Source organism: Bradysia coprophila (assembly GCF_014529535.1).
Source record: "Bradysia coprophila strain Holo2 chromosome X unlocalized genomic scaffold, BU_Bcop_v1 contig_128, whole genome shotgun sequence".
Taxonomy (NCBI): domain Eukaryota; kingdom Metazoa; phylum Arthropoda; class Insecta; order Diptera; family Sciaridae; genus Bradysia; species Bradysia coprophila.
The window spans coordinates 3,175,554-3,189,086 of NW_023503295.1; the positions used below are offsets into that span (position 1 = coordinate 3,175,554).

At 37.1% G+C, this 13,533-nt stretch overlaps 1 protein-coding gene across 1 annotated transcript in view; it reads right to left on the bottom strand.

The window, feature by feature from the left end:
• Positions 1–13,533, bottom strand: part of LOC119067733 (Down syndrome cell adhesion molecule-like protein Dscam2) — a 104,210-nt gene that overhangs the window by 47,958 nt on the left and 42,719 nt on the right. Inside the window, exons 5-11 of the mRNA XM_037170845.1 lie at positions 8,889–9,031; positions 8,661–8,822; positions 8,442–8,591; positions 6,027–6,147; positions 5,664–5,781; positions 3,685–3,902; positions 576–703 (exon numbers count right to left, since the gene is read on the bottom strand). Coding sequence (XP_037026740.1) covers positions 576–703; positions 3,685–3,902; positions 5,664–5,781; positions 6,027–6,147; positions 8,442–8,591; positions 8,661–8,822; positions 8,889–9,031 — 1,040 coding nt within the window. The remainder of the gene's footprint in view (positions 1–575; positions 704–3,684; positions 3,903–5,663; positions 5,782–6,026; positions 6,148–8,441; positions 8,592–8,660; positions 8,823–8,888; positions 9,032–13,533) is intronic.

Sequence of the window (13,533 nt, forward strand, 5' to 3'; positions counted from 1 at the left end):
ACTGCAGATACGAATCATAAAGTATGAAACCCGATGTAAAAAAGAATGTTTAACATAAATTCATCTAATCTCCGACGACGCTCTGTGTTACTTCCATCGCCCTAAATTTTTATTTTCAAAATAAAATTAATTCAAAAGAGTGTGTATATTCTACCAAATTAACTGACTCTCTTGACAAATAAATATCCTTTTTTGCTATTAAAATATTAGAAACATTATTCACAAATCCCAAAAGGGTATGTGCTTATTTCCATTTACCTAAATTAATCATGAATTCAGAAAATTTCCATTTTCGGTGAGTACGTATATATATACCTACATGTACATTTATTACTCAAGTTTACTTTGTATAAGAACGGACGAAAAGCGTTGTATAATATCAATTCAGAATTATTTATGCATCAGTCTTAAAGTCTTTTTCTCTCGCTCTCTACATATACTTATTTAAGATACTTTTCGTATACATAATAAATTCTCAATGGAATAGGTAATGTAATTAAATAAAATTGTCTATAAACATCTCGTAATAAAAAAAGAAGAAGAAGAAATGTAGAAGAAGAAAAAAAAATGATTACCTCCTAGTTTTAGTTCAGCCATCGCTTGTGCGCTATTTCTTTTATTGGTCACCGAACATTGGTAAATTCCTTTGTCGTTTCGACCCACATTATTTACGGCCAAAGAAACTGGTGTCAGCAATTTAATTCTACACATTTATTGGGTGGATAGATGAAAATAAAATTGATTTGATTAATTGTCTGGTTAACACACATATCTACACAGCAACAACAACAACACATAATAAGCTCTACACACAACACTATGTGATAAAACATGTCGAAAAGTCAATAAATTATTGGCTACGTTTTTTTTTATCTTCGTCTTCTCTATCCATCGAAACTTTTCGGGTCGAATGAAATGTTAAAAGAAATTATTTGTTAAGGAAAATTGGTTGAAAAATTCGATTTTGTTTGTCATGTGTATAGAGAGGTAGTCTATCGTTATGTACAGACGTGAGCGCCGGCCGCTCTTTAACCGCTCAACTCAGCTGGTACTCGAGAAGGGTTAACACAGATTTTCTATTAATCGTAGTGCAGCTGTCAGAAATGTAGTCTCTTCGCCTGTTACAGATGGCAAGCATATGACCAGTGTTATTATCGGGTCCATTACTTCCATCGATCAAACTATTTTTTAATCTGTTGATTTCATAGTACATTAGATCTGTGTTTGAAGATTTTTATTTTGCCGAGTAGAATCGTAGTAGAATAGTAGAATCATTGAATCGGGTGGTCTGGTCAGCTTAAGGTTATTTACACCGACTTTCAGAAGGCCTTTGACAGTTTGACAGTTTGTTGAACAAGCTTAGGAGTATCGGTGTTGAGTCTGCGCTCTTGGATTAGCTGGAATCGAGGTTAAATCTGGAGTGCCTCAAGGTAGCCACTTGGGTCCACTGCTCTTTGTACTTTTTATGGATGATGTTACGAAGCTCTTCAAGTCCGTAAAATTTTTTGTAAGCTGACGACCTTAAATTGCTGTCCACAGTTAAATCGCTTTCCGATGCTATCCGTCTTCAATCTGATCTTGATGCTCTGTCTCGTTGGTGTAAACTGAATCGCTTGGACCTGAACGTAGGCAAGTGTAAAGTGATGTCTTTTTAAAGGGTCCGTGATCCGATGCACTTTCAATATTCTGTGAATGGGATAACTTTGTCTCGAGTTACAGAGGTGCTTGATCTCGGGGTTTGGTTGGATGACAAGTTGACGTTTAATCGTCACATTGACTTCATTACCTCTCAGGCTTACTCCATGCTAGGATTCATGAAGAGAATCTGCAGGCAGTTCACTGACGTTCGAGCTCTGAAGAGTGTGTATTTTGCTCATGTGCGCTCTCACTTCGAATATGCCTCTGTTGTTTGGGATTCTCATGAACTGACGTATGTGAACATGATTGAGTCAATCCAAAAGAAGTTTCTGATTTATGCGTTAAGGAGGTCTGTGCGGAGAGATGCTGATCATCGTCTGCCTCCTTACTTAGATCGATGTGGAGGATCAGTCTGTCCGCGGTGTTCATTTTTGTTCTATTGCGCCGTCGTCTTGATGCCCCTGCGTTGTGGACGAGCGTTCAGTTGAAGATCTCTGTACGTCCGCTTAGGAATAATGAGTTTTTCTTTATTCCATTCCATCGGACCGACTATGGACAGCACGAACCCGTTAATAGGATGCTTAGGATTTTCAACTTTTTCTCACAGTTTTACGTTGATGATGTATCGAGGAACAAGTTCCGCTCAGTTGTCAGATCTGTGAAGCTTACTAGTTCATTCTTGTCCCGATTGGGGTTCCCTTCTCTTTCGGATGATGATACTGGCTGATATGAACAGTGTATTCATCCAGAGACTGCTGTCGACGCTTCCAAGAATCTTTTTCAATTTCGTCCATTCACTTTTATTGCCTTTCATTTGATTCGTGAGTGGAATGTGTCTGATCGTACGTGAGTAGCCTCGTTTTTGATAGCCTTGTCGTTTTTTTTTCTTCAAAATATTATAATATTATGCAATATTATGCCAGGTAGCTTAAAATAAGCGGTTGGTGAGAAAAAAGGGCCCGGTATAATCCCTCGTGGCAAAATAACAATCTCCAAACAATTACGTATTTTACTTGCGAAGCCCTGCGAAAATGAAAATTATCGGAAGTGTCAACGGCCGCTAGCGACATTTTCGTATGGTGCTGCAAGTAAAATCTTGTACTTCAATTTGTTTGACATGCGCACAAAACACTAGACACAGTTTCAGCAGTAGTATGTGAAGTACGTGTGAAGTAATTAGAAAGGACTTGACTAGCACTGCTGCGTGTTGGGGTGAGAAACTCTCCAGTGAACCTTTTCTTGTTCACGTTCATTGATCGTTCATCGAGAAATTACGTAAATCTCCAATCAGTAGTCGCTTTGGTGGTTCATTACAATAAGTTGGCTTGGTTTGGGCCGTGCATAAATTTGGTCCGGTCATTGGTTTACCGATACAACCGAATCATAGGTCGTGGTACGTTACAATTATTGGTTTTCGTTTAAAGAGACTAAACTTCTGACAGCCGTAGAATCATTTGTCCCGAAAGATAAGGCCGAGGAAAATATGCAATGCAATGAAAATTCTCTCACATAAGTCTCTCACTTTTCATGTAAAGGGACCAAATTACGAGAAAAATTCTGCGATTTTGTCCCGTGGCATGAAATAAATTTTTGTTTTGATTTCGTTAGTCTCAACTGGTCTAGCCTTCACATTTAACATATTTAAGTTTCACATTCCTAACCAAACGTCGAAATGCATTTTTTTGCGCCCACACGAAATTTGTCCCCGAACGCACACGTCTGAGTGTATGTGTACGAATCTAGGCGCCAACGTTCTTTAATACATTTTAATGGAATATTATTTATCGGGATAAAATGGTTCTTCCATCGAGACTCCTTCATTCATCTAACTTTCATTCATTCCGAGTGGAATGTCTACGATACGTATTATATCGCAAATAAATTTAAAGTAACTTCCCTCAATGCCTGCCACCATACATCCATCTATCATCTAGATAATGTACACTTAATATCAAACTCGAAGCGACATTACGGACCGAAAAAGGGTTTTCCAAAACATAAAAGCTTTTTCCTATCAAAGAGCGGACGAAGTTTCATAATACTTACTTGTTGTCGTGTAAAGCATTATCTGTCATAATCATTGTGCCATCATGAAACCATTCCACATTTTCAATTGAAGTTCCGGTTATGGAACAATTGAATATAGCTGTGCCGCCGGAGTTTACAATTTGAACTTGGGGATGGATGTGAACGGAGAGAAAAGAGTTGACATGCAAGCGTATCTCAATGCGCTGATCGCCAAATTGATTTGATGCTTTGCACACCTATTGTGTTACAGTTGTTTTGTTGTTATGGTGGGGGTGAAGAACGGAAAAAATGTTAAGTTAAAATTGAATTGTTTGACAAAAGGGAAAATTAAAACGTGGCATAGTATAGTGGGAACTAAATGCCATATCGACTGCGGTACATAATAGACTAAGATTTGGTCGATTAGTATGCGTTTGTTACGTAGGTACGGACTTTCAGCCAACAACTATCATTGTACCCGGAAGCCAAACGGAATGAAAAAGGATGACTGTGAATTCAGACTTATGATGTATTGATTGGCACTTCAGATACAGTGTCGATGGCGCCAATTTTCTATCGAAAAAGAGTGGTCACCTCGTCTTTCTATTTTATTTTTCCATATATTGACATACAGTGTCTTTGCTAATAGTGCTGCCAGTTCATACCTACAATGTCAAAACCGAGCTTGATCCGTCAATCAAGAAACAAATCAACCTGATCATTCCTAAATTCAGCTGAGTTGTACAGAAATGAAATTCTCACACATTTTTCCACACGACCTGAAAATTTTGACAGATGGCCCATACATTTTGTGTCAAAATTTCATTTCACCGGCATTTCACGGCAGAGTAAAGTAAACCGGGCAGGAGCGGTTCATTTTCGAAACGTCAAATAAGGGACCTAATACACTGGATGAAAATGAACTCAAATGAACACTGACATAAATTGAAGAAAAAAAAATCACAAAAAATGTAGGGCTACTAGATTATTCAGGTCCATAGTCAAATTAGCGCTCCTGCCTGGTTAACTTTACTCTGTCGTGGTTGTATACTTGGTCGTGGAACACACTACATTTTCATTGTCGCAAGCCTCTAGTACGTTAATGCTTGGAAAAAAATAGATGACATTGGATACAATGAAAGTAATTCATTACATGAGGTAACAATTTTGCTTGCGTCACAAACTTGTTTCCGAATTAATGAATTTCGTGACAGCATCAAATGTGCAAAAAGTTGAACTGTCATAAAGGAATGAATGAACCGAAAATATTCTTCATAATAATGGACCATTTTCGCCGGTTGACAAACTGCGATGTAATGGTCGACTTTTGCATGACAATAAACTTTCAGGGGGTTCAATGTGTTCTCGTACTCCTTACCCTGTCAGCCTCGATGAAATATAAATATAAATAAATACTCTTAATGCCGCGGTTCGGAATCGATTACATTACCCAATAGGGAAAAAAATTTGGTTTTTCATTTTTGAGTCATTGAAGAGCTCTAGCCTTATTGGCTTATCAGTAACTGTCTACAACATGCGAAAAGTTAAATTTCACATCAAAATTCACGAAAAACGAACCTTCATGTAATCGACCATTTTCGAAGGGGGCATATTGCTATGTAATGTTCAACTTTCGGATGAGGCAGGCAGTAAATTTTTTTACAAAAATATTGTCTGCTTTGGTAGCCGGAAGGGAATTTCTAATGCACGGAAAATACATTAAATATAATCGGAAATCTGCAAGACTACACCATTCTTCTCTACTGTCCCACATCACAAGATTACAACCACCCTTTCACTCTCATCGAATTGACTAATGAGCTAGTCGATTCTTACAATATTGCTAAATCGTTTGCAGATATTCCTGGACAGAGATTATTTACATCCGTTGGAAGATTACCGAACACACAAAGAAAGATAAATGAAGACCATACCGAACAGACGTTACACACACACGAAATGGATTAACATGACGAGAAAGAAGAAAAAAAAGATTAAACGAAACGAAACAAACTCACCCATTTTCCGGTATCCCTTTCGTCAGCATTTTTTATCAGCAACAGCGTCTGCGATGGTATAATGCGCTGAGAGGATGGAACCGGATACAAAGCATTTGAATCAGATACTCGAAACCACCTATTTGATTAAATGAAATTAATCTTAAGATATAGAAATCGTGTGGAATGTTTGATATACAACCGACATAATTGATATTATTAATGGTATAAAGACGAGGGCGTCGGTTTGAAGCATGCAAAATTTGCTTCGAACCGAGTATTTTAAAGGAGCACATCCACCCACCAATAAATGTGAATCCGTGCAAATTAAAACGTAAAAGACATAATGTCCTTGCATAAATCAGAATCGAAAACAAGACTTACGTAAATACTGGTAATGGATTTCCTTGAATATTACACGGCAAGTGAATGTCATTTCCTCGGTCGACAAACATATCGATGACTGGTTTTTGATTAGTTCGTGGTGCCATATTCGTCGACATATCTGCAATCAAAATTGGGTTTCAATCGAATAATGGCATGTGGTTTTCCGAAACGGTACGGTTAGTTGATTAAAAATTTATTTGACTTTAATTGCAAAATGAATAAATATTTGCTACTACAAAACGGAAACATGTTGTTTTGTGAGTGCTCCAAATATTTCGAGTATAGCGGAAAATGCAACAATCCCACTTTTATCGATCATTATGGGTGGAATATGTGAGATATGCATCGCTCATTCAATTGGAAAACATTCATTTTCGATTGGTCTTTAAAATTGATGGTTAATTTACACTTGAACTCAAATTTTAAACTTAAAACAAAATAAGAAGGCAATCACAATGGCACAGAAATTGTACTGTTCCTAACGCAAGCTGAGAGGCTTTTAAGCGAACGAGCCGGAGTTGAGCTCTCGAATTGAATTCGCTAAAAAAAGCCTCTTAGCATAAGTTAGGAACAATGTTTTTTGCCTATCCCCCCCGGAAAGTGAGCATAACACATATGTTTACCCCCTACGGAAAGCATGTATATCAGGTAGGGATATTTTGAGTGTTTGTGTCCGTTCGGGAAAGTTCATTTCTTACCTAGGGAGGGAAAGTTCATTCCCTCCCAAGTGATGGAATGAATACCTGCTAACACAAACATTGTTAATAAAATTAAGATGAAATAATTTGTGTTATGGTTTTTGTTGTTTTAATGCAAATACAAATTTTGCAATTATTATTCATCTAATTGAACGTTATAGTGACAAAAGCAAAAAGTAAATCAAAATAAAACTGAAGATGGTAGTCGGCCATTTTAACTTGTAAAATTCTTATGGCGAGCATATTGGTTAAACACACAAAATTTGTCATTTATTTCATCACTTTATTTTCCAATACCATTCACCACTCTTGCTATTACACTAAACACTGCAAAATTTGTATTAAATATCACTAAAACAACAAAACTACAGTGAACGACATCTCAAATGTCTCACTGTCAAATTTTTCTGAGAATTTTATTGTGTCATTGCAAATTCACAATGACATTCTCTGAAAAAAATGACAGTGAGACATTTGAGATGTCGTTCACTGTATTCCACAAATTACATTTGCACCGTTTCCACATTTTTTGCAAATTTTCCGAAACAATTAAACCGAATGTCAAACAGAACAGTTGTCATCAGCGTGATCACGGTGATAGCCTGATGATGTGACAATATGGGATCAAAATTGTAGCAGAAGTGTGAGTCGACTTTATCATTAATCGTTTCAAAACGCGGTTAAAGTGCAAGTAATTAAATGAATCTGTAATTGTGTCCTAAGGGGGTAAACATACTTGTTATGCTCACTTTCCGGGGGGGATAGGCAAAAAAATAACTTTCATTATGTGCAGCGAAAAGTATGCATATCATTCAGGATCAATTTTGTTCACTCGCGAACTCACTTGTGTGTGTTTAAGCGCCTCGGTTTGAAAACTGTTATTTTGACACGGGTAGTTGCATACCCTCGCCTTCGGCTCGGATATGCGAACTCTACCCTTGTCAAAATAACAATTTTCAAACCTTGGCGCTTAAACACACACTCGTCAGTTCGGCTCGTATCACAAAATTGATCCTGAATGATATGCATACTTTTCGCTGCACATAATGAAATATACTATTTCTTCATCGTGAGTCGGAAACGAGCGACGACGTCGTGATATTTCAACACTAGATAGAGAAAATCAATTTCAGACACACAATCAACCTTTCCCTAACTAGTGTTGAAATATTGCTTAGTTCCCACGTCGTTTTAGTATTTTAACTATTTCTCAACTCAGAGACGAAAATTGAAACTTTCGTTGACAAAGGCACACGATGTGTATTGTCACACCCGAGATCGGTCTACTACACATCTGGTGCCTAAAAATAGTACATTACTATGCAAGGGAAGTAAAGTGATATCTCGTATCCAGATGAGAAAAAGTATCCGAGGGCGGCAGCCCGAGGTACTTTTACTCATCGTGATACGAGATATCACTTTACTTCCCGTGTGTAGTACGACGTTTTACTATGCGAGTGATGTAAAGGTTATTGCCTATACATGTAATAGCCTTATTACATGCACCAGCATATTAAAACATATTGTACATGCTTTTGTTTTCCCTAGGGTTGAATGTGTCTTATTACACACCTAGCGAAAACAAAAACTTTGTCATAACTCGGGATAAAAGGTGAAAAGTCTCGTTTTCGTGTGTAATGGCGACACATTCGGGCCGTAATGTCCATATAAAATAAAGTTGTTAAGAAGTACATGTAGTAAAGTAAGTACAAACCTTTCACCGATAGTGTTACCGACTCGCTAACTTTCCTTTCTCCATTCAGCGTGTTTGTTGCTAAGCACGAATACTTTTTCAGTCCGTCCTCTGATTTGACTGTCCGTATATGTAAATCGCCCGCTCCGGAAGTGACAGCATACCTTCCAGCTGTGATGGAAATTTAATATTACCAAATTGATTCAATAAATATGGAACATTTTGCGCTAGCAAACGTACATATATCTGCCAGCTCCGGTAACAATATTTCATCATCCCTATACCATGACGTCACTTTAACGTATTCTCTAACGTATTCCGGTATGAAGCACCGAAGAAATGCAACATTTCCTAAATAAACATCTTTGCCTTCCACCCGAATGTCATAGAACTTTCGTACGACTGGCACAGACATAACATGAAATGAATTTTAAAATGAAAAATTGAATTACAAAATACAATTTTTACCTGCATGGACATAAACGTTTCGACTTAATATTGTTCCGACTGAATTCGACGCCTTACACCGATATATTCCTTCGTGGACATCGGCACGAAAGTATTGCCCTAGGAATGGTGGAAAATACAGAGTTCCGTTTCCTGGTGTCTGTCTGAACGTTTTCGAAAATGGAAATAAGGTAAAGTTGAAGAATGTAAATCATTGCCATGTTTTATTGTACGAAACCAAAGAAAATAGCAAAAAAAATGTGTTCGAAAACCGAAACGAAAAGAAATTCATGTTTTACAAGGTTTCATGACGATTCCTTTATTTCTTCCATTTTTTTCCGTTTCGTTTTCTTTTCAGATAAAGTTATTTATTGCTTTTCCGTTTGTCTTGAAATTTAGAGAAATGAAATTTCTTAAAATGTTAGACATAAGACATTTTCAAATTATAATAATGCCTCCAATTCTGACATAAGTTCAGGTATTATAAATGACATGCACTCACGGTTGAGAAACGACAAGCCAAGAAATTGTAATATTTTTTATCGACGATAAGCCAAAGCCACACACTTTCTGAAACGAAAACGTTGACTCTCAACTTTCACAGACAGTAGTCGCATAATAATCAAGCGAGACAATGAACTTGACGAAAGCTTTCGAATTCGAACCCCTGAGCTTGGTGGTCGTCTTTGGTGAGTTCATATGGATTGAATTGTCATTCGTTTCACATCGAACAAAGTGATTTTATTTAAGGTGGCATCACAGTCATTCGTTTTCATTCCGTTCTGCCTCCGTGTACGTGATACTTGTTATTTCAAACAATGTGCTCTATTGTATGAAATGCCAACTGTCATTGTACCCGGAAGCCAAACGGAATGAAAAAGATTGACTGTGAATTCAGACTTATGATGTATTGATTGGCACTTCCGATACACTGTCGATGGCGCCAATTTTCTATCGAAAAAGAGTTGTCACCTCGTCTTTCTATTTTATTTTTCCATATATTGACATACAGTGTCTTTGCTAATAGTGCTACCAGTTCACACCTACAATGTCAAAACCGAGTTTGATCCGTTAATAAAGAAACAAATCAACCTGATCATTCCTAAATTTAGCTGTACAACTAGTCGGTGAAATGAAATTCTCACATATTTTTCCACATGACCTGAAAATTTTGACAGATGGCCCATACATTTTGTGTCAAAATTTCATTTCACCGGCTGGTTGTATCACGGCAGAGTAAAATAAACCAGGCAGGAGCGGTTCATTTTCGAAACGTCAAATAAGGGACCTAATACACTGGATGAAAATGAACTAGATTATTCAGGTCCATAGTCAAATCAGCGCTCCTGCCTGGTTTACTTTACTCTGTCGTGGTTGTATACTTGGTCGTGGAACACACTACATTTTCATTGTCGCAAGCCTCTAGTACGTTAATGCTTGGAAAAAAATAGATGACATTGGATACAATGAAAGTAATTCATTACATGAGGTAACAATTTTGCTTGCGTCACAAACTTGTTTCCGAATTAATGAATTTCGTGGCAGCATCAAATGTGCAAAAAGTTGAACTGTCATAAAGGAATGAATGAACCGAAAATATTCTTCATAATAATGGACCATTTTCGCCGGGTGACAAACTGCGATGTAATGGTCGACTTTTGCATGACAATTACTTTTGAAAGTGACTAAAAGAAAATGATTTTTTCTTTCTACAATTTGGCCTGATTAACAGGAAAATTGATATTTTTCTCGTTTAACCTACCTTACAATTAGGTGTTACGTCACAGACAAACCGATTTTTCCTTCTACAAATTGGTCTATGTCTAAAGATGAATTCACAGTTATCCATTTTGCCGCCGTGTACAAGCCAGTTGACACTTCAAACAATAGGTCTAACATATGCTAAATTGTTTGAAATGTCAACTGTCATGTTTAGCATCAGGCAGATTTGTTTGTTGATTTTGAAACGGTCTATGACAGGGTTTTTCGGAGGAAACTATGAAATGCGATGGTGGAACTTGGTTACTCCAAAAAACTTATTCATTTGGCTAGAATGACTCTGTCACATGTGAGAGCCAAGGTCAGAATTCGGAACAATCTATCTGATACCTTTGAAGCCTTCGAAGGACTTAGGTGAATGGAAAACACTTCGAGACTGTCGACAGCTGGTCAATAGTGATAATAGTATCGGAGAGGAAATACGTAGAAGGGTAACGCTTGGTAACAGGAGTTACTACAGTCTTCAAAAACTCATCCGGTCAAAAACACTCAACCGCAACCTTAAGTGCGAATTGTACAGATCGGTGATTCGACCAGTTGTAGCATATGGATCGGAAGCTTGGTGCATGACACAAAGTGACGAACAGACACTTTTGGCGTTCGAAAGAGAATTCTTCGATCAATTTTTGGAGGTGTCAATGTGAACGGCAACTGGAGAAGAAGATACAACCATGAGCTGTATCAGCTTCACAAGGAGCCTGATATAGTCAAATTCATCAAAATCAATCGATTAAGATGGCTCGGTCATGTACAAAGAATGAACGAGGAACGTGTACCACTGAAACTGCTAAATACAAATCCCGATGGAAGACGCAGACCAGGAAGACCAAGAGCGAGATGGAAAGATGCAATTGAGTCTGATCTGAAAGTACTAAGAGTGAGCGACTGGAGAACGTTGGCACGAAATAGGTCCGATTGGAGAAGATTGCTGGAAGAGGCCAAAACCAATAGTAGGTTGTAGTGCCCGCCTAAGTAAGTAAGTAAGTCAACTGTCATGCACATATAAGCAAAACGGAGACATCTAGAAAGTGGCCTAAGTACTAAGGGCAAATTGATTTTTCCTTAGACAACCGTTACTAGAAAATCGGAAATTAAGACTGTAAGGTCCATCAGCAACTGTGTGCAAATAGTGTATTAGAGAGTATATCAAAGCACGAATGCTATACTAATCCTTTGTTGCCAAAGTACATTCATATTGGCTAATTACCACTAAATCCACTAAATTCTCATCATCAGCACATATCAACGGATATCAAAATCATATAAATACGGCCATAACAGAACGGTTGAAATTATAGATTTAAACGTCTGACATAATTCGATGAGGCAGAATTGGTATATGTAAATCATTCAGGGCATCCAAAAGGATACTAATAAACTGTCCAATATGGAATTTTTCAACTTACATTTTTGAATTAAATATCTTACGGTTGATTAACATTTTGTTATTGTATTAAATGGATATCGATTTAGGTATATGTATGTATGCATTTTCGCTGCACTATTTTATTTTATGTGTCCAAAATAAATTGCCCGCAAATATGTAAAATTTAAATGTTCCATCCATTCGCGTGTATACATAAAATATTTGAACAACCCGAAAATCGATTTCATATCAAATATTGAATAGTCGAAATTAAAGTATATTTTATATTATACGAAATGAACGAGATTAAAAATTAATTTTGCTGCACTCCATCCAATGCACAGTGGACCCCTAATTTACGAGAATTGGCTCGGTACATTATCAACTAACACACATATTTGTACAATTCGCATTATAGATTTTGAGTCGAACGATGCACTTTAATTAAATTTCCATTAAATTTATGATTAAAACAATAAATAAATCATCAGTTAATGGTCCTCTCACTCCCATGGCAACAACGGTAAGACATCATCATGTCAAATGCATTTAGAAAGTGCTGGGTTTCGGTGTGTAGAGAAGTCAATGGTGTGAAAAGCCAGTTCAAATTTCACATCATTATTGAATGGTTGTGTTGCCATCTATTTACATGAATAGTAATTTCGCATTTATCACAGTTCGATGTTGATGTAGTAAAAACATCGAAAACATAATATATGAACGTTTCATTCCGATTCGCGAAAAATTGCTGTAATTACATAATCTTGAAATGAGTTAAAAATTGCAAGCAAACAGTGTTAGGAAGATAGACTCATCCCGCATTAAATCAACATGAAGATTAGTAAAATGTGTTAACTTCAATGGCAGACCCTAGAAGCCAAAACCACTTAAAAAAAAATTCTTCGAAGCTTGTGTGGCTGGTGAAAGGTGAGCAAAAACCGAAAAATTGCACTTTTCTCACAAAAATTTCTCCAGTTACGCGAGCCGTACAGGGTCGTGTGGGGTGTCATTAGAAAGGTAATCACACGTACCATTGAGCCGAATAGGGACTTATTGGGTTTAAAATTCATCGACACTGAAATATGTGCAGTTGAAGTTTTCAACCGACTCTGAGTTCTCGCTTCGCTCGTTTGATAACATCACATCTAGTGACGCAAACAACCTCTTTTCGCAACTTGTTGCATAAATTACTATTTCAATTGTAATACTTGTAAAATTCATGAAATTCAACTTCGCTGAACGTTCGAGTAGCGTGACTTCAACACCGAATCATCCCTACAAATCAAAAGTTTCACTTTTTATTTTTAATGTCAGAACGAGGAGTGGATAAACTAAAAAAATAAGGTTCGAAGCCATCGAAAACAAAAACAAAAATAAACAGAAAAAACAAAAAAACAGAAAAAACTAAAATAAACAAAAGGCGCGTGCTATTGGCACTTGGGTGCGAATAGTCTATATGAAAGCTATTGGCACTTGGGTGCCAATAGTCTATAAGAAGGCTATTGGCACTTGGGTGCGAAT